This window comes from Hermetia illucens, chromosome 1, assembly GCF_905115235.1.
Source record: "Hermetia illucens chromosome 1, iHerIll2.2.curated.20191125, whole genome shotgun sequence".
Classification (NCBI taxonomy): Eukaryota; Metazoa; Arthropoda; class Insecta; order Diptera; family Stratiomyidae; genus Hermetia; species Hermetia illucens.
The window spans coordinates 213,693,702-213,715,139 of NC_051849.1; the positions used below are offsets into that span (position 1 = coordinate 213,693,702).

General features: G+C 47.6%; 1 protein-coding gene across 11 annotated transcripts in view; it reads left to right on the forward strand.

Annotated features, from left to right (window-relative positions):
* LOC119660736 (voltage-dependent L-type calcium channel subunit beta-2) overlaps window positions 1-21,438 on the forward strand; it is a 490,674-nt gene that overhangs the window by 443,032 nt on the left and 26,204 nt on the right. For 10 of the 11 annotated variants that reach the window (XR_005250476.1, XM_038069443.1, XM_038069434.1 and 7 more), the window contains 2 exons: window positions 12,380-12,879; window positions 12,967-13,134. Coding sequence is in view for 10 of the 11 variants with exons in the window: in XM_038069443.1 (XP_037925371.1) it covers window positions 12,380-12,879; window positions 12,967-13,134 (668 nt within the window). In the remaining variant the exon portion in view is untranslated. The remainder of the gene's footprint in view (window positions 1-12,379; window positions 12,880-12,966; window positions 13,135-21,438) is intronic. The other variant, XM_038069463.1, reaches the window with a different exon arrangement.

Below are 21,438 nucleotides of genomic sequence, written 5' to 3' on the forward strand. Positions count from 1 at the left end.
ACTTTAAGTAATTTTAAACGTAGGATAAGTTTTTTGCTTTCTCCTCCTCCTGAGGACAATAATTAATTGGAATTCTATCTGTTTGTTGTCCATTAATTAAATAAATAAATAAATAAAATTGTTCACATTCCCTGATTGCGATCGAAATTGTTCAACTGTTAATGATAAAGCGGGACTAGTCTGCACTTTAAACCTAACTACTACTGTCATGGCAGCCTCCTGATTAAGTAATCTACAAGACCACAAAGTTTTTATGTTTTCGCCCCTCCTCCCTTTTGTGGTGGTCTTCAGCTATTCAGACCAAAGTTTTCCATATCTCCTCCTTTCAAAGCCGATATTGCAACCAGCTACAGTGAAGCTATATATATCCGTCCCTCAGTTCTAACCTTCGTCCACTTTCCAGTGAGTTACAGACTCCTCACTAGAAAAACTCCTAGTTCATTGAAGAGATTCGTCCACTACACAGCTACAGTATTAGCTGGGACTCATCTGAAAAATTCAAAACTTAAAATGAGTTTGCCACATTCGTTAGTCCATTCTGATCTTCCTCTTCATTAGTCCAGTAAATAATATTGACATGACATCTACAACCGGACAACCAGGTTTCGATATATTACAATGCCCAGCAGTTGCTACCAGATATAGTGCAAAACCTTTTGACTACATATTCCATAACAGAATATGCTACCCCAGCCACAATGAAGAAAAAGTAATAGCGACTCTCCTGAGAGCTAAAGGCACTTGTAGGGCAACAGTTCGCATTTATTCAAATTGTCAGGGTTGACGTATTTCCAAATTTCTCCACTCACTATGAACATCCCTTACAAAATGTTTAATTATGCTTAATGCTGCCCATGTGAACCCGAAGAAAAAAAAACCAAACTCTTCATTGAATACGAGGTTGTCTAAAAACCAAAATAGCTGGGTTCCTGGTCTATACCTCTCTCATTTTCTGATTCCCTCCTGGCAGGGTCTCGCTCGTAATAACCCGAAATTTATGACACTAAACAAAGAGTACCTTTGTTATTTCCTCATCCAAGAAATCAACTGTCGCGCTCTGCATACAAGAAAGGAGGGACAAAGGGTTACTATGTCTTCAGCTAATCTTGCTCAGGGTTGCAGAATGCATAATGCAATGTTTATGTTTCGCAAGAAAGCAACGGAAAGTAACCAAGACTTTCTCAACTCTCGCATTGTCTGGAAAGTTTCCGACATATCGCTTAGCGCACCAGCATCAAAATGATCCTCAGGTAAAAGTTTGGAGGAACGGTTTCCCCCAAATGTGAGTAAATTGCCCAACGTATTCAAAGCATCTAATCTCAACGAGCAATAATTTCATACGGGCGGGATACTCTCGATAGATTCTTCCGTCTCCACCGTCGGTATACACAACTTCAGCATGGCCCAACTAATCTCCCTTTCTATGCATTCGATCAAAAGCTCATCATCGCAGCTCATCCACCATCATCGGGGCAAACTTCTCGTCCTACTACGAGCTCCTTTTTGACATCCAAGGGAGAAAGCAGCTATTCCACTCGCCAACTGGTCTCACCTCATAAGGCAACGCAGGATCTCCATCATCACACCTTCAAGAAATTAGTGGTGTCTACTCTCCTCACAGCACAGTCATCTACCATACCTACTCCCAAACCAAAAGATTCAAACACTTGGTCCTACTATCTCCGAGTGACCACGTAGGCCCATCGTTCTCGCTCCAAAGTCACCAAGAGATTCAAGGTGCTATCGTTCAGTCGTCATCCAATAAAGAAGCAAGCCCACTTGAACTCTTCTGGAAAGCCAATGGTACAAGGCAAATCATTAACAAATACTGGTATCTGAGTACGTACCAAATTCCCTGTTATTATCCTTTGTCCATCATCAAAAACTTTCTCCAAATGTAATGGAAGGTATTATGTAATCGACCTTAGTAAAACTTACTACCTGATACATATGGCGGAGAAACGACATCTCAAAAACAACCATTACAACACTATTCGGTCCCTTCAAGCTCACTAGTTCATCGATGGGTCAAGATACGAATTCCAATCGTTCCAATGCACCATTGACCTCTTCCTCCACAATTGTCCATTCGCAAGGTATTACTTGGACTACATTTCTGTGGTTTCATACGACCACTAGCAATACCTCCTACGGCAGCTTCTCACCATTCCGCTTAATGCGGAGCATCAACCCGTACGAATGCATACTTGGCAATCGGGAGGTAGAATACCTTGAGTACATCTTCTGGGCGAAAGGTATCAATCCTCCTGCGCTTGAAGTTCAGGCCATTCGGGACTTTCGGAAAGCAATTCTTGGGAATACTCAACTTGTATGGGCATTGCTTTCTAAGGGCTTAGGATACATTGACCCCTGTAACGAGCTTCTCAAAGGCCACCTACCAAGAGCACAAGGATTTGTTAGCACGAATGTTTGGCACGGAAGCTCTATTCCGAAATCACAAAACAAAACCCGTCAATGCTTCGTTCCAAGGTGGCACGTATCATGCTAGCCTGTGTTTTTCCGGTCCCTGGTCTTCACGGCTCAACAACGCTCAGGCCAGACCTCGCCTAGATAGGTTCGCCAGATGACTACTCGTACATTGAGGGTGCCGTTCAACTTCCCTATTTCATCCGCGAATCTCGGACAACGAAACAAAACATGTTCCGGATCCTGGGGTGTAGTGGCGCATTCGGGTCCATCGGGGGACTCACCCAATATGAAGCGATGCAAACACTTCCTATAACTACGATATCCGTAATTCAAACCTCCTTGTTTTCATTCGACCCATTTCACAGTGCCCGGACTTAATGCCTTTTCCGGAATTATCCCACCGTTGCTTCCATCCCCTGTATAGCTCCTTTTTAGGCTTTTCAAAAATCTGCAACACATCCGCCGAATTCGTCCTCCTTCTCTGGTGGAGACAATGTGCCTCATTCGCTAGAAGATCCAAGGAAGTCATTTCCATGACGACACACGCTGCCGTAACCGATACTCACCTATATGCGCTGCACACCCTCAGCGCCATTCACAGGTACGTCAAAGTCAGCATTCTCCAGTTCACTGCATTGTCCAGACCACCCGCTCAGACAAGAACCGTGTATAGCAAGATAGGTTACACAACCCCTGCGATAAACGACCGGCGACTATATTTTAACCCTCCGATATGAGCCATCAACCTTTCTGAAGATAAACTGGTCTTTGTTGCCCTCTTTCGCTCCAGTGCACCTTAAAGCTCGACTCGGCATCAACCATTACACCCAGATATTTAATGATCGATTTGGAAACGACCTCGTGATTACCAATCCGCGCTTGCGTAGAATTGTTTCTCCTGTGGTTTGTAACAGGGACCGCTTCCATCTTTTCATCCGTTAGGTCCAATTTAACCATTCCTAACCATGCTTTGATAGCATACATGGTTTTACATGGTTTTACTGCAACTACCACTATCGCCAGGTCGTCTGTAAAACCGTTACCACTTTGGCACATAAAGGTCAGGCACTCCGTCAAACATTATGTTCCACAGCAGAGACCCCAAACGGGGCCTCTAGAAACACCTGCTGCCACGAAATATTCTTTCGGCCAGATAATCGGAATTTTCTCCGAGAGGCTACTTTCGAATATCAGAGTTAAATAACAAAGGACCCCCCAGGTTAGTCAAGGTGCCTTTGATCCAAACCCAGTTGACCGAGTTAAAGGCATTGCTGATATCCAGTGTCATCAACGCACAACGCTTACCAACGGCCAACGGCTTCTGAACCAGATCTATGATCGTTGCTATCGCATCAACCGTAGATAGAACTCGCCGAAATCCATACTGCTCAGTGAAAAGGGCAGCCTGTAGTATATCACCTTCTCCAACGTCTTCCTCATGTGTATAAAATACAAATAGAACGATATGAGGAGTGTGCGTCTGGTGGTGTTTGGGGCTCCGTAAGCAGAACCAATCTCTGCCTCTTCCACTAAGCGAGAAACACTCCTTCCACCATGCACGATTCAAATGTGCATATGGGCCCCATTTTAGCAGCCAATTTCAAGCCTTTATTCGGAATTCCATCCGATCCCGGGACATTATTATCCCCATTTCGTCCACAGATCTCTTGTAGTTCCCTCACAGTCGGCTCGAGGATCGAGAAACTGTCCTGTTGAGTCATTGGCTGAGGTCCACTTCTTAAAGTTTTGGGAAAAAAAGCTGCAATTACTTTGCAAAAGAGTCGGAGGAAAGTCACTTGGGGAGAATTTTGCCCGCGATTCTTGCTAAATACAACCATGTAGGCGGGCTCGTATTTTTCTCAGGACACCTGCCTGCTGCAATTCCGCTTTTCCGAAGGGCTTTCCTAAGACTATTCCAAAGATCGTAGTGTTCTTTCGTCAGCTCCCGATGTTCTGGCTTCTCTCCCGTGCTTTGAGAAAACTTCAAACAGGAAGATTTCCTGGTTCCAGCAGTAGTTCGGTTTTTTACTAAGGTGGAAGCGCGGTCACAGCACTGGAGAATCGGAGTTGCTCGCTGACATAACTAACTCACTTTTTCCAACATCACTCCCTTTGGGCGTGACCTCCTAAAGCCAGCAGGAATGACTCCTCCTCGAAAGCTCCAGCGGATCAACCAACTATCCTGGTTTTTTCAATTCTATTGCGCATTCGACTGTCGCCTTCTCCATTTCCAATGTCGAGAGAAATGACCTGGTATCGCTGTGGGTGTAGTGTTCACTCACTCGGCAGTCCTCTCGACAAGGTACTGTGGTAAGTCAGATCGACGGTCGAGCCTAGCCCTCTACAGAGCAAGATGGGCAAGCATCCAACCTTGGCTAGTTCAATATCATGGTTCAGATTGATTTATATAATATCAACCTCATTTCGCCATACGATTCCGCTCCCTCGTTGACTTCTTACTGGATTTATTTAGCTCCTGTTCTGGTTTTGTGTTCACCTGATACGCTCACACTACCACCCAAGTCTGTCAATTTGTGGTCTGCTGTCTGGCTTCCAAAGTATATCGGCGTACAAAATATCTCTTTTCTTGGGAATAATAATTATTTCCGGAGTGACCTCCTTTTTGTTCTTCTGCCGCTTTTTGATGCTCACCTTTATCTTCTGCTCTGGTCTGCGACTTATAGATTCTTTCCCTTCTGTGAAAATTGTGCCCTTATTCGAGGAACTACCGACTTTCCCTGTAATTTTCGCTGACCGAGCTTTCTTTTTCTTTTTTCTCCTTGACCTCTGGCAGGGTACCAAGAGGTTCACTAAAACTGTTTCTACTCCATTTACCCGTGTCCTCACCTACCTTATGTTGAGGAGGTGCCACCCGTGTTCTAGCGTGACTTTTCCACGCGTGTTATGCCCCGTATCAAAGCCTTGATATTTTGATGGATATTCCACCTCTCCTTGATGAACTAATAGAGTTCATTTATGCGTTCTTCAAATTAAAAAAAACTGTTGCAGTTTGCTGCCTTCTTCTTTCTTTTTTTCCAACTGCAGTATTAATGTCGATCCGCGATGGTAAATGACCAACAGGCCGGCGGAAACAACGGTGGCCTGATGCGCTGAATGGGGATTTGAAAGCCTCTCGATTGTCTCCAGATCAGGTTTTTCATAGAACCAAATGAGGAAACCAATCAGGACTACCCGGCCTCGCTTGTAAAAGAGACAAAGACTATCGATCCGGGATCTATCTGCATTCCATTCCGAGACCTGCATCGAATCTCGTCCGCTGAGGGATAATGTTCCCCTGGGTGGTGACCTTTCAAACTTCGAGGACTTAAAAAAGGATCCTGTGTGGATTTCATTCCCACTCCACTAATATTTCTTTTAGCATTAAATGCCTCAGAAGCCAAGTTTATACTGCTACTGAGGCATCGCGATCGTTGGGTATCGATAGCTTGGGACCCGCTTGCCAACTCTCAAAAGCTGGCAGTACTGGGTTTCTGAGGCCCTACACCATAAAAAACAAGCGTTCCCTTATCCGCACGAGAGGACGCCCCTGATGGGAGATTTGACAACTCCACACAGGAAACTGTGCCTTTCAATGAATCAAAATCACAAAGAGTTCCTTCCTTAGTTAAAACGAGAGAGCGTACTGTCCACTCATAGCTTTAAATACGACTAAATAGAACGAAGCATGTAGCCAAGCTGGTTAACCTGGAACCTATATCTGATGACACATTCATTCTTCTTTATCCACTTCGAAGCACCATGATCGTGAACTGCTCCTAAACACTTTCCAGGATCTAAGGATATAAACCATTTTTCTGTATTGCCCGTTGCTCAATCCACTAGTATTAATAGTAGTCCTGATCGAAAAGATGTACCCTGGAACATAAGTCTGGTCTTCTATTTTTTGTACATCTTTTCAATGGTTAATTTTTAAATTGATCATTTCTCATCCAGGACACGTTTTAAGTAGAATTGACAATATAATCCCCGTGGTCATCCTACGCTAATCGAAGCTTCTTCCCCTTGTGTCCAGGCCTACATTTTTTAGGATTCCTCCTTTTTTGGTCTATTGTGGTCGATCTAGGTTAGTACTGATCATTTTTGAGAAGCTTTGCCGACTTTTGACCTTCGATAACTCAAGTAATTGGACGACAGTTTTCTGCTGCAGACTGGAGTGGCATGGACTTTCCGGAATCGTTCGTTGCATGTAGGTTGGTTTCCTACATTTGTCAAAGAGGATCCCCTTTTTGTCTAATAATTTCGAAATCTATAAATGGGAGCCATCTTCAATTTCATCGTAAATAGTAGATTTTGGTGCACCTTGTTCGGAACTCCAGCATAACATCCACTCAACATTCCTCCAGGTAAAGAAACGCCTCCTTCACCGGAATGTTTGGAAATAATACTTTCATGTTGAATAACACTAATCGTTTATCCGGTGACATAGATTCCATATCGTTTAGTTTCCTGATGAGATTCTCCCTATTCCTAGCAGATCTTCCAGAGGGTGAGCCCGCCTACTTCTTTGAACCTACTATTTTGGGTGTGCGAGTTTGTAGCTACTATAACTTCTCGAAATTCGTTGCCAGGTTTTTAAATTTTAGGTAGAGTCTTTTTTTTTTTGGGAGGTAGGGTTGGTGACTGCATTTAGGCACAAAGTGTTTAACGTCGCCGGACACACCTCCCCATCACCTAAGAGCTACCTGGAACCGTTTGTCACTTTACTTCGGGCTAGCCCCCGAACTCTCCCGCCTTTCAGAGCCTTCAAATCAGGGAATTGTCAATTCAAAGAAACCACTCTGATGACGCGGCGTGTCGTTGTCTCTTATCCCTCTTCACCTTCATCTTTTGAGCCCTGTAGAGTATCTGAGTGAAGCCTCCTTCCTCCTTTCGTTTTTCCCCACTTTGCTCCTCAACGGGCTGTCTGCGATCTGTCTTTCGCTCGGGGTGTTCTCAACGGGAAGTGCAGTTGTTTCTGCTTCCGGCGAATTTTCTCTTACTCTCCATGTCCACCTGTAGTACGAAATTCTGCCCGAGAGCTCGTCTAGCAGCGTCGCAGATCGCATGCATTTCCCTATTTCCGCGCATTTCTTAATAAGCCTTTCCTCTTCAGCTTTCGCCAGAATAGTCGACAGCGTTTATATTCGAACTTATCTAGTTAATTTCGGCAGTTTCCACTGTGCCCCTTTCCGTGACTGTAGGACTGTGTAGTACTATCTGGGTTGCCGTTTCCGTCGCAGGTGCTGCATCACTTTGCGAGTCCTCTTTTCTGTTTGCGCATCCCGATATCTCGTCGGGTGTTTCAGCCCTTCAGACCTTGGCTATTTGAGTTTGGTTGGTTTCCCGATTATCAATCGGCATTACTTCAATCCGGTCGCTTTTGTGTAAAGCACCATCATTTCTTATAATTCCTTGATAAATCTTGAAAATAGATTTGCATTGCAGCAACCACCTCCCTTGGCTCATCTCCCTTGCGCTTGCATATGGCCTGACGCTCCCTAGCAAGAAGGGCAACGGGGACAACTCCCGCGATCACCATCACGGCCGGTTCAGAGACTGTACGGTACGCAGACGCCACCCGTAAAGCTCCCCATCTCTGTACTTGCGCGAGGCGCCTACGATATACCTCCTTGTTAAGAGCGCCAGCCCATACCTCTGCACCGTAGAGCAGGGCAGACTGCGTTGAGCTCATCAGGAGACGTCGCCTACTAGACGTAGGACCCCCAATGTTTGCCATTAGCCTACTTAACGCCGAAACTCCAGCCGCAGCCTTGTTTGTTGCTGCTTGGATTTGCTCAGAAAAGCTCATCTTTGAGTCAAGAGTCAACCCGAGGTACTTTACCGCTGATTTTGACTCGATTATCGACTCGCCGAACGATATGGGACGCAGGGTCGGAATTCTCTTCTTAGTCAGGATGACTACTTCGGTTTTTTCCAGTGCAAGGTTGAAACCATGAGTAGTCATCCATCCGCTTACCCGTCGCATCAATATGCCGAGTCTGCTTTGCGCCTGTTCGACAGCGCGTCCAGCAACAAGCGCTGCGACATCATCTGCGTAGCCGACCAGGCGCGACTCTTCTGGCATGTCGAGTTTAAGCAGACTGTCATAGGTAGCGTTCCAGAGATCCGGCCCTAGGATGGATCCCTGTGCAACCCCCGACGTGACCTCCATCCACCTTTGACCCTCTAGTGCTTCATAGAGCAGGGAGCGGTTCCTCAGATAGTTCCTCAAAATCCGTAAGAGATAATTCGGCACGTTGAAGGTATTGTCTAGTGTGCCTAGAATGTCTTTCCATCTTACGGAATTGAAGGCGTTTCTGACATCAAGCGTTACGAGGAGCACCACCCGTCGAGTTCGGCGGCTATATACCTCTGCTCGTTGAACGGCGTCCACGACCTGCATGACAGCATCAATTGTCGATCTCCCTGCCCTAAAACCAAACTGCCGGGGAGATAAATCTCCGGCAGCGCATATCGCTTCAGCGAGTCTATTTCTGATGGGCGGTATGAAGACGGCAGTTCGGGATCGCCTTTCCCTTTAGGGATCAGCGCAAGCCTCGCAACTTTCCAACGAGCAGGGAAAATGCCCTCTTTCAGGCAAGCGTTGAATGCGCCGAGCAGTAGGTCTGGCCGGTGTTGGAATACCAGTTTGTACACCTCTGCTGGAATACCATCGGGTCCTGGCGCCTTCTTATCTTTCATAGAGAGGACTGCCTGTTCCAACTCTTTTACAGAGAAAAGTGGACAGTCCTCTGCGCTCTCCGCGCCGGCGTCACCATCCCATACGGGGTGTGCAGGGAAGAGTGCCCTCACAATGCGGTCCATCTCTTCGGTCTTAAGTCAACAGGGTTTCCGCAGAGCCCCGATTTTTCGGGTTACAAGTTTGTAACCGAGTCCCCACGGATCCTCATTCACCTCGTCGATCAGATCTTGCTAGCAGCGAGCTTTGCTCTTGTTTATTGCGCTGCGGAGTCTCCTTTTGGCTGATTTGTACTCCATCATTATAGTACATGCCTCCCCCCGGTCGCCTAGATGTTGTGTTAAGCGGCGGAGCCTGTGACACTCCTTCCGGAGCTCTGCGATTTTCACTGTCCATCAATACATGGAAGGTTTGCCGCGCCTTGATGTCTTCCTGGGCATGGAGGCTCCGCAGACCGTCGTTATCAGGTTCATAACTGAATTTACGACAGTGTCAGCCGCGGCACCACCGCCCCCAGGAGTACCCTTTAGCGTGGCCCCATCTGTTCCCAGAGTTTCGACAAACTTCCCGGTGTTCACTTTCGCGACGTTCCATACACAGAAAGATCGCTGGGGTGGCGCACACCGAGAGTTTGTGTCCACCACTTCGAAAGCAATGTATTGGTGGTCACTTGCCGAAAAGTCTTCCAGAACTCGCCACCCGTCCACCAGCGACACCAGTGATTCCGACGCGAAGATTACGTTTGGAATGCTTCCTTCGCAGCCCGGGCGCCGGAACGTTGGGGTGGATCCGGTGGTTAGAACTACCAGTCCTGTTTTGGCCGCCATTTCTAGAATTCGTTTCCATCTGGAATCTGTGTGAGGCATGCCCCATTCAAGTGCCCTAGCATTGAAGTCACCTCCGGCCAGGATCCGCCCATCCGTGCTTAAGATAGCGTCCTCCAAGGCCTCAAGCCTCCGACGAAAGTCCGGCATCGTCTCATTCCACGTAAGATAGATACTAAAAAACGTTATCCCTGAACACCGAATCCAGACAAAGCCGTCCCCTCGGCCTTGGGCAAGAACCCCCAGGAGGGTGCCGTCCCGAACCCAGATGGCAGCGGTACCTGATATGTCTGGGTGCCATGAAACTGGGCCCTTGTTTCGGTACTGCTCACTGATGAGTGCTAAATCAGCTTTGGTCTCCGGAGCGAACTGCGCTAGCAACTCGTGAGCGGTTGCACTCCGGTGCATATTGATTTGTAGGATGCGAATCATGTTGACCGTATCCTAGCTCTTTCCAGTTCTGCTCTGAAAACTGGACACCGCCCCGATCCCGCAGTGTGCGCAATGCTCTCATCAGTCGCGCCATGGTCACTGCATAGGACGCAGCTTTCCTTTTCATTGCAGCTGTTCGCTTTATGACCTGCCTGACCGCATTTACGGCATGTTGCCCTTCTGTCAGGTCCCAGACAGTTTGCAGATGTGTGCCCATAATCCAAACATCTGTAACATTTGGTTGGGGCGGCCCGAATTCGTATCCTACACACTACCCAACCAGTTCTTATTTTCTCGTTGTTTAGAAGCTTGCTCGCGTATTGCTCAGCAACTTCCACCACAGCGAGTTTTTGGCCTCGGGAGTTTGCGGAGGTGATACCAATCCGGACATTGGTTACCTCCGGGCATTCGCGATTGATGGCCTCTTCTACCTCGTTCTTTTCCGTGAGACAGTAAAGGTCTCGGATTTCTAAAGCACACGTGGGTTCCAGGCTAGAAACCAAAGCTTTTACTTCTAGAAGCCCCTTGACTGCTTCATAGAACGTGACTTTATTTATAGTCTTCGGACCTAGTTCGACTAAGACTCCATCACCTTTCGTTTTACGTATGGAAGACACCTCCGCTCCGTTGTCTTCGGGTTTGATTTTGTAACGGATTTCGCTGAGGACTTCCGCAAAAGTCTTGCCTTCCGTCGGCTTAATAAGCAAAGCTGGCGGTCTAGTCCCCCTTCGTCTCCCCACCTTTTCTTTTGGCACTCCGTCCTTCGTGTCCGCCTTAGTTTTTGGCAGAGGTTTTTCTGATGGCGCGACGTGTTGTTGTCTTTTGATCCTCTTCGCCTTCTTCTTTTCAGTCCTGGAGAGTACCTGAGTGAAGTCTCCTTCAGATGTCTCTTCCTCCTTTCGTTTTTTACCAAGTTCACTCTGCAATGGGCTGTCAGCGATCCGTTTGGTACTCGTGGTGTTCTCCTCGGGAAGCGCAGTTGTTTCTGCTTCCTGCGGATTTTGTCTTACTTTCCATGTTCGCCTATAGTATGAAATCTTGTCCAGGAGCTCTTCCAGTTCCATTAGGCCGTTTTTCACCCCCTTACCGACGTTATTGTACGATGTTGTATGACCACTTAGGTTCCTTACTACTTCCTCTTTAAAGCAGAGCCTATGCACACAGTAATGAAGACAAATAGGATAGAAAATCTGAAGCAAACTCTACGTACTCACCCACTACATCCAAAGGTAGGCTGAGGTTCGTTATCTAAAACCAAGGGTCCGTTTTATTCCAATTTTAATTTACTTTTATTATCGTTAATTATTTATTTATTTCCTTTAACTGTTCAGTTTGTATCATTTCTTGTATCTTTTGATTTGTTTATTCATAACCATTTCGTACACGGTCCTCTTTTCAACTGCCCCCTTACTGGGTACCACACTCGAAACCCTGCATGACCTAGTGCAACATTCGAACAAATTGCTTAGTACAAACACAGAATATGCACATCCTCCCCCGAAGGCTTCCACCAGAACAATAGTAGAAAGCGTTTATTTGTTGTGATTATTGATGTAGTGACGTAGTGAGTAATGCATGTCCCGCTTCATGTGGTGTTGAAGACAACATCTAGACGAGGCAGCCTCCACATTTCCATCTCCATTGCTTCCATTTCGTGTGCTCCATATCCGTTTTTCGTGCAAATACTCGATCCATACTTGGAACTTCAACGACATGACTAACATATTTTCCGCCCTCAGCTCAGCTATTTTTGTTAACAACAATCTCATAAACTAATTTCAAGTTCAGATAGCGAAATATAAAGAAAATCCATTGGGAAAAGAAAACAGAAAATATGACGAAAAAAAGAAAAACTAATTCACTAGTGAAAACTTTTCTTTTTTTAAGTTTTTTCTTAATCGAAAAGAAAATTTTTTTACTCAAAACTCATGGCGCCGTAGTGAGTAGAAATTTATTTCATAAGAGCAAAAAATATTCTTGATACTAATATCAGGCGACGAATCAGATTCTATGGGACCATCTCGTCACGGGAAGACACCATTAGCCACGCCACCAACCAAGGAGAAACGAAAGCCATTTTTCAAAAAACAGGAGACATCATCACCCTACGACGTGGTGCCATCGATGCGTCCTGTTGTCTTAGTGGGTCCAAGCTTAAAAGGATACGAAGTCACCGATATGATGCAAAAAGCTTTATTCGATTTTCTGAAACATCGATTCGCTGGCAAAATTATAATTACACGCGTCATGGCGGATATATCATTAGCGAAACGTTCACTTATGAATAATCCATCGAAACGTGCCATTATGGAGCGATCCAACAGTCGGTCGTCGTGTTTAGCTGAAGTACAAGCGGAAATTGAAAGGATATTCGAATTAGCGAGAACATTACAATTAGTCGTACTCGATTGTGATACAATCAATCATCCGTCGCAATTAGCGAAGACTTCACTAGCGCCAACTATAGTCTATTTAAAAATTAGTAGTAGTAAGGTGAGTGCCCCCCGGTCCGGGAGGATCCTACCCTACCCTACCCTACCCTACTGCAAACTAACCTTAATCCTTTCCTGCTTCTTCCAGGTTTTACAGCGTTTAATCAAATCACGTGGCAAAGCACAGGCGAAAAATTTATCCGTACAAATGGTTGCCGCCGAAAAGTTAGCCCAATGTCCGCCAGAAATGTTCGATGTGATACTAGATGAAAATCAATTAGACGATGCTTGCGAACATATTGCCGAATATTTAGAAGTAAGTAAATTTTTTTTAGAGATACTTTCATAGGTACCAATGAAATATAGAATTTTCAGAAATACTACTCGACTCCCACGCCTTACAGAATACCCCAAATTCGTTTATATATCGCAGGATTTCCGCTAGTGGAGCCCTCCACCCTCTACACCTTTCATAACTACAGACTCCCCCGAACCTCTAGCCATTCCTCTCCTTACGCCTTCCTTGGTTGAGTTCCTCATTGGTAATCTTGACCCCAATGTCGGACCTGGCCCCGATGGGCTTCCTAATCTCTTCCTCCTTAACTGTAGAAAACACATTTCCCTCCTCCTGTGTATAATCTCTTTTTTTTTGGATGGATGGAGGAGCAGTGTTGCAGGTTGCAGCAGTGTGTGGGATTCGCACCCACTAAAACCACCCCCACTCTTCCGCCCCTCCCCACGGGACCACCGTGAAGTATTACTTCGCGGGGGAGGCTCTGCTTCGCTATACCAGCTCGTCCATGTCGCGCCGCCTTCCGAGCTCGATCCAACTCCAGGAGTTTCGTCTGCACCACGGCTATTGCCTCATTTACCGCCATCCAGTTTTCCTCCGACTTCAGCATCTCTTCCACCAGGTTCGAGGGCTCGATGTCCGCCCCTAAGATACTGTTCAACCTCCTTTTCTGCTGCAGAAATCTGGGACAATCGAACATAACGTGCTCCGGGTCCTCGGATGTAGCACCGCATTCAGGGCAGTTGGGAGACTCGCCCAACTCGAAGCGATGCAAGTACTTCCTATAGCCACCGTGTCCCGTAAGGAACTATGTCAGGTGATAATTCAATTCTGCTTTCGGTCCACCCATTTCTCGATACACGGGATCAATGTATGGGTCCACCGGCCCTTGTCGGAGTTATCCCACCGTTGTTGCCACTTGCCACACAACTCTCTCCTGATGGCTTTTCGGAAATCCGCATTCACCTCGGCTGGATTTGCCTTCCGTTTTTCGTAGAGCCAGTGTGCCTCGCTCGCTAGAAGATCTATAGGGATCATTCCTGCGATGACACACACTGCCTCCGTCGACGCCGTCCTAAATGCGCTGCACACCCTTAGCGCAATTGGCCGGTATGCCGAACATATCTTCCTCCGGTTGACAGCGTCGTTCAACGCTCCCGCCCAGACAGGGGCCGCGTATAGCAGGACCGACCTCACCACTCCCGCGATGAGTAGCCTGCGACTATACTTCGGCCCTCCCACGTTAGGCATCATCCTTGCAAGGGATGAGCTGGTATTTGCTGCCTTCTCTCGCGCATAATCCAAGTGTCCCTTGAAACTCAGCTTGGCATCGATCATCACCCCCAGGTATTTGACAACCGATTTTGAAACGACCTCTCGATTACCAACCCGGATGGTAACCGTGTTGTTCTTCCTACGGTTGGTAATGAGGACCGCCTCCGACTTTTCGTTCGCCAAGTCCAACTTGGCCATTCGTAACCATGACTTGATGGTATGAATGGCTTCATTTGCATAAAGCTCCACGTCCTCGGGATGCTTTGCAATTGCAACTACCGCCAGGTCGTCCGCAAAACCAATCAGCGTTGTCTCCTCCGGCACGCGCAGGCCAAGCACTCCGTCGTACATTATGTTCCACGCAGCGGTCCCAATACAGAACCTTGAGGCACACCTGCTGTCACAATGTACTCTTTCGGCCCGTCGTCCGTCTCATACCAGAGAAGTCTGTCCGAAAGGTAACTCTCGATGAGCCGAGCCAAGTAGCTAGGAACACCCAGTTTGGCCAAAGCCCCAGTTGGCTGAGTTAAAAGCATTTTTGACGTCCAGTGTCACCAGAGCACAGCATTTGCCCATGGCCATTGCATTTCGAGCCAATTCCACGACCTTTGCTACTGCATCGGCCGTAGAACGGGCTCGCCGAAACCCATATTGCCTCTCTGAAAGACCACCCGCCAGCTCGATGAACGGGAGCAGCGTGTTGTATATCACCCTCTCCAACATCTTCCCAATGGTGTCTAAGAGACAAATAGGGCGATATGAAAAGGGCACACCGGGTGGTTTTCGGGGCTTCGGTAGCAAGACCAGCTTCTCCCTCTTCTACTGGGCGGGAAACACTCCTTCCGCCATGCACGCTTCGAATGTGTTTGCGAACCACCTTGGTCTGGCCTTGACCGCCACCTTCAGAGCCCTGTTCGGAATTCCGTCCAATCCCGGAGCCTTGCTGTCCCCAGTACGTCTGCAGATTTCCCAAAGTTCCTCTTCGAAGGATCGAGAAGACGTCCTGCTGAGCTGCCAGCTGAGGTTCTCTTTCGTCCTGCTCCTGCTGCGGGAAAAGAGTTGTAATTATTTGCAACAAGAGAAGTGGGCATGTCACTTGAGGTGATTTTTTCCCGCGGATCTTCTTCATTACAACTTGGTAGGCTGTACCCCACGGATTCGTATTGGCCTCCATGCAGAGCTTCTGGTAGCATTCCCGCTTGCTTCTCCGAATGGCCTTCTTAAGGTTGCTTCGCAGATTCCTGTATTCCTCCTCACGCTACTGGTGCTCCAGCCTTCCCCTTGTCCTGTGGGAAAGTCTCCTCGCTCGGAAACAAGAGGATCTCAAGGCAGCGATCTCCGTGTTCCACCAGTAGTTTGGCCTCTTGCCGTGGTGCAAACGTCGTCGTGGCATCGTAGCGTTGCATGCTTCGGTTACACGCTGAGACAGCTGTGTGACCCTTTCCACCGCTGTTCCATCCGGATCATGGGCTCCCTCCAATGCGGCCAGGAAAGCTTCGAAAGCTTCGATAGACCAGCCAACCGCCTTAGCCTTTCCACCTCCAGAGCGTCGTTGACTGCTTCCCCGGTTCCCAATGCGGAGGAAGATGGCCTGGTGGTCACTGTGGGTGTAGTGCTCACTCACTTGCCAAGCCATCTCCCTCACCAGTGAAGTGCTAACAAATGTCAGGTCAACGATCGAACCCAACCCTCTTCCTCGATCCTCGAAAGGTGGGAACGCATCCAACGTTGGCCAGCACGATGTCCAGCTCCGCAAATGACTCCAACAGAATTTGACCTCTGGTGTTCGTCGATCGGCTTCCCCACTCCAGGGCCCACGCGTTGAAATCGCCCGCAATGATTTTAGGGCTGCGGTCTCTAGCGTCCAACACTAGACTGTCTAACATCTCCTCATATTGTGCTAAGGTTGCACTAGGAGGAGCGTAGCAGCTGTAAATATGGACACCGTTGACCTTCGCCCCCTCGGGGGAGCCATGACTTCCTGAATGGCCTGTCTTCCGCACGCCCAGATTGCGGCGTTCCCAAACGCATCCACCGCCCAAGTCGCACTGCCGTGGTTTCTGTACGGCTCGCAAATAACCGCGACATCCACATTCAACTCGAATGGTTTGCGAGAGCAGGTCCTGAGCTGCCTCACAGTGATTGAGATTGATTTGTATCAATCTCATTTGCCTGTGGGGTTCAGCTCCCTCCTATATACCGGACATCTGCTGCTTCCCGCGACATGCCGGTCATCCACGCCATCTTTCCCACTACATAGCATACACCTTGGATCTCCGGTGCAATCTCTTCCCCACACTTCTTGCAACTCCTGGACCTATCATGCTGGCTAGTGCATGCCGCCGCAAAATGGCCGAAATCGAGGCATCTGAAGCATCTCTTTAGAGATATTTGCTCCCTGAGACTGCACACGACCCAACTTACTCTTACCTTGCCCGCGGTAATTAACTTAATAGCTGATTCCGCCGGCAAACTAATAATAGCGGTATGTGTGCCGCCATATGCCTTCTTCATCCTTTTTATGGCGCTCTGGTCTATATCGCTAAGGTTGAACTCTTGCTTTAGCACAGCACAGATGTCCTCCCGTGAGGTGACCTCATCTAGGTCCTTGCATTCAACCACTATCTCCTGTTTCCGAGCTCTTACCTCAGCTTCCTCTCCTAGTATACTTTCCACCTTCCCGCGGAAGTTATCGGCCGACTTGTCGGCGGATCTACTTAACTCCAGCATCAGATCCCCTCTCTGTGTTCGCCTGTGTATAATCTACAACAAAAGTCTAGATGAATGCTACTTTCCCCGTCTCTGGAAACAGGCCCTTATCATTCCTTTCCTCAAGAGCGGAGACCCTTCCCTTGCTGTGAACTACTACACCATTTCTCTTCTCTTCTCTTCTCTTGCTCCAAAATCCTAGAAAGATACGTCAACGACTGGTTGACCGCGTCACCTCATTGTCAAAGAGCAGCATGGTTTCGTGAAACATAGATCAACGGCTTCAAATCTTCTGATCTTTACCAACATTCTTGCTAAATGCTTGAATTCACGACAGAGGGTACATGCTATTTATACCGATTTTTCCAAAGCCTTTGATACCGTTGACCATAACATTATCCTCTCCAAACTTTCATTACTAGACTTCCTTCTCTCAGTCATCTCCTGGCTTTCCTCCTATCTCTCATACCTTTCCTGCAAAGTTTCTTTTCATGGTCATTCATCTCGTTCCTTCTCTCCTTCCTCTGGTGTTCTCCAAGGCTCTACACTTGGCCCCCTACTCTTTCTGTTTTTAATCAATGACCTCGCCTCCATCCCCACCTGCCTGCATTTGCTTTACGCAGACGACCTTAAATTGTTTGCCTCTGTTTCGTTTCCGTTGGACTGTGCTCTCTTACAGTCCAACCTTGACAATTTAGCCCGTTGGTCTTCGGTCAACAAGCTAACACTGAATGGCAACAAATGCCACTGGATGCACTATTCCCTTAAACCCTCCCCCACAATCTTTTCTCACATAGAGAAAGCGGTAGGCAGGTAGATATCAGTGCCCGCTCCGAGAACCCCAATTAGCGCTGTAGATCGCCATTTTGATTCCACAAACTCCGAAGACCGTGACTGCTGTTATGGGAGCAGGGAGGCAGAGTCCAGCCGACTCAGGTCTTCAAAGCCAGTCTGTAGCAAACACGAAGGAAAGCAGCTCCTCCACCCTGCAGCTATAAATCTCCCATAAGTCCTCAAAGAATGGTTCACCCAGTGTCCGTGGTGCCTAAGGATTTCCCCCTCTTCTTCGTAGCTTCTACAATGCGAATTGAAGGGTATGCCGAGCCTGGCGGCATGGTCTGCTATGAACCAATGCCCCGTGCAAGCCACCGTATCTTATATGCATTTGCACGCGTCTGGCACAGGTGCTCTCGTAATCGGATTTTGTTATAAGCCGGTCAAATCCTCCTTGACTTGGCACAAGTGGTAAGCTTTCGTCATTTGAGGTCTGCGGCTGCTAAGTAGTACGAGTAGATTCCTCCCTTGACAGTCACCAGCGAGACACCGACTGTACCCACCGCAGGACTGCCAAGAGCAGAGCGCCGTCTAGCCAATCGGTCAGCCCCCCTCCCCCACCATTCCCTCTAAAGTTCCTATGACTGGGAACCCAGAGGAATGTGACCTTGAACGCGTCGCCCAGACTGTTAAAGGTGTTTCTGCACTGCCTACCAGCCTGGAGGATGTCGGTGCTGCGTACAAGGCCTTAATGGTCGCTTGGCTGTCGTCAGGATGGCTATGTTACACTTAGGGCTCGGATCATACCCCAACCATCGACAGGCTTCCAGTATTGCCAGTACTTCCGCTTGAAATATATTGGCGAAACCTGGGAGACCACACGACTAGGATACACTGTGCGTATGCGAGAAAAAACCAGCACCGATTCCACAGGCCATCTTTGATCCACCGGTGAAGAATATTGTGTCATAGCATTGCAGCAGCCAATCTTCCACTCTGCTCTTGATGGAAAGTCCACAGCAAAATTTCTCGTGAAGCTTAGCTTGCGTGTGGCATAGTCCGTGGGAAATGCCCAGATTTCCCGAGACACTTCGTCCAGAATTTTACTATAACCGTAGGACTTCGCTGGCCAGCATCCGGACTCCCGTAATCTAACAGCACTGCAAGCTACAACGTATTTAATGTGGAGGTCTAGGAGGATGAGCTGCAGAAGTATATTGAAAGCATCTGCCGAGCAGAACTCAGATCTCCAGCAGCACCTCCACATGCGATTCTTTGAATCCTATTAAGCTTCGTTCTATTGTACTTTTTGCTCAAAGCCAGCCACCATACATTAAGATTGGACGCACCACAGCTGTGTACATCCAAAGAACCATTCTCGGCCAGAAACCCCATTTTTTTGTAAAGGTTCTCTTGCAGGCATAGAAGGCTATACAGGCGGTCTTAACCCTCAGTTCTATGTTCAACCTCCAATTTAGCTTAGGATCCAGGATTACACCCAGATACTTTGGATACTTGGAGGATGCCCTATTCTTGGCGATGAATAGCATCAGTTCCCCTTTTTGTAGGGGGTTTGGGTTTATGATGAGTCCGCATTTTGTCATCCACAGGGACACCTTTCGCAACGCTCCTTCCATGATATCACTCATAACGGACGAAAACATCCCTGACACTAATATCACCAAGTCGTCGGCGTACGCCACTACCTTCAACCCACTCACTATTAACCAGAGCACCGGAGAGATAGATAAAGAGGGCGATGCTTCTCACGGTGTTTCTCCATGAGTAACCGCGCAGCGTGTATTGCGTCAGTAGTTCCGCAGTTCTTGACAGATCCGGCTTGATTCACGGTTATTTCAACAATTTCGCGAATACGGTTGTCAAGAATGCGTTCAAAAATCTTCATGGTATGGGAAGATGCGATGTCGTCAGGTCCTGTTGCTTTCCCCGATTTCATTTGTTTTATTGCCTCCTCGACTTCAGTTGCGCTGACAGTGAAGCCCATAGTGTTTTACGTAGGCACCTGTCTTGAGACTTAATCCTACGGTCCTCTTCAGACACGGATTGAATTTGTGACCACAATCAGAGCCCCGCTGAGACAAGTCACAACGGTACCAGTCTATACCAAGTGCATGGCTTAGTATTCATACTGGTGGATGCAAGAATTACCTAAATCTCTACCGAACTATGGAGTACGGCACCCGTGTTGATACGCAACACCACGTCGAGGCCCGAAGGTCTCTTCTCGCTTGAGCACAACCACAACCACCATGAAACTCCCACTTCTTATAAATTTGCCAATTAACAGGCGTTTTATCGTCGAGAAATTTGTGGTAGAGGCGTTTCTTTTCACGGACCTTCATTTCAACATCATCATTTCAATGCCAAGTATCTCGGTTGATGTACCGCTTACCCGGCTTGGTGACCCCGAGGGTTGCAGAGGCCGCTTTGTGGATCGTGTCTTTCATTTGGTTCCATGATTCTTCCACATTCGTAATGGTTGGCAATCGTATGAGTGAGACCGTTTCTTTTTTCTTCTCACCAAATCGCCACCATTTAATGCGCGACGGGCCAGTGCGTTCCTCACGCTGTTTTATCGGTGGCTTAATTCGCAGGACGGCAATCAACGGCCGATGTTGAGGTGCGATGGTCTCATAGGGAACGACTTTGCAATCAGTGACAGTGGTAAAATGTTGGCGTCTTATGAGAATATAGTCGATTTGCGTTTTATTGTTCCCACTATAAAATGTGGGAAGATGAGACAATCGTTTGAGGGACCATGTATTCATAAGTACAAGGTCATGGGTGTCCGCAAAATCGATTATACGCTCGCCACCTTCATTGCGCGCTCAGAACCCCTTTCCCCCATGGCACCTGTTACCGTCTGCCTTTTCACCCACATGACCATTAAGGTCGCCGGCAATGATTATGTAATCGTCAGCAGGCACGTGACAAGTCTTTTCATCGAGAAGTTGCCAGAAGGCTTCTTTCTCGGCATCAGGTCGACCTGTCTGTGGTGCATACACGGTGTAGAAGTGAATAGTGCGATCAGCTGATATAATGGTGAGCTTCATCAGCCAATCATCAAATCGTTCGACTTCTTTAATGGCATCACGGAAACCCTCTGAGATGGCAATGCCAACACAATATTGAGTGTGTGGGTTACCAAAATAGAAAAGTTTGTAGCCATTTTTACCGCGTTCGTGTTCAATGTCGCAGCTTTTGGCACCAGACCATCGGGTTTCTTGCAGAGCGCAGATATCAATGCGCCTTTTCCGAAGGGCTCATGCCAGTTCCTCGGTCTTTCCAGTTAGGGTACCAACATTTAGCGTGCAGACACGTATTTGTTTTGTTCGTTGTGTTCGGACTAACTTGCTTACGTTCTGACGCCTTCCATGCGTCAAGAACCCATTTCTCGACTGAGGTGGACGCCCTAGCATTTCTCCGAGGCTTGTGACTCAATCCGATCATCATGTTTGTAACGACATTCTATGCATTTTCTTGGTCGACCTGTCGCGGGGCCTGTCACCAAGAGAGATCAGGTAGGATTTAGCATAGTAGGATAACTCC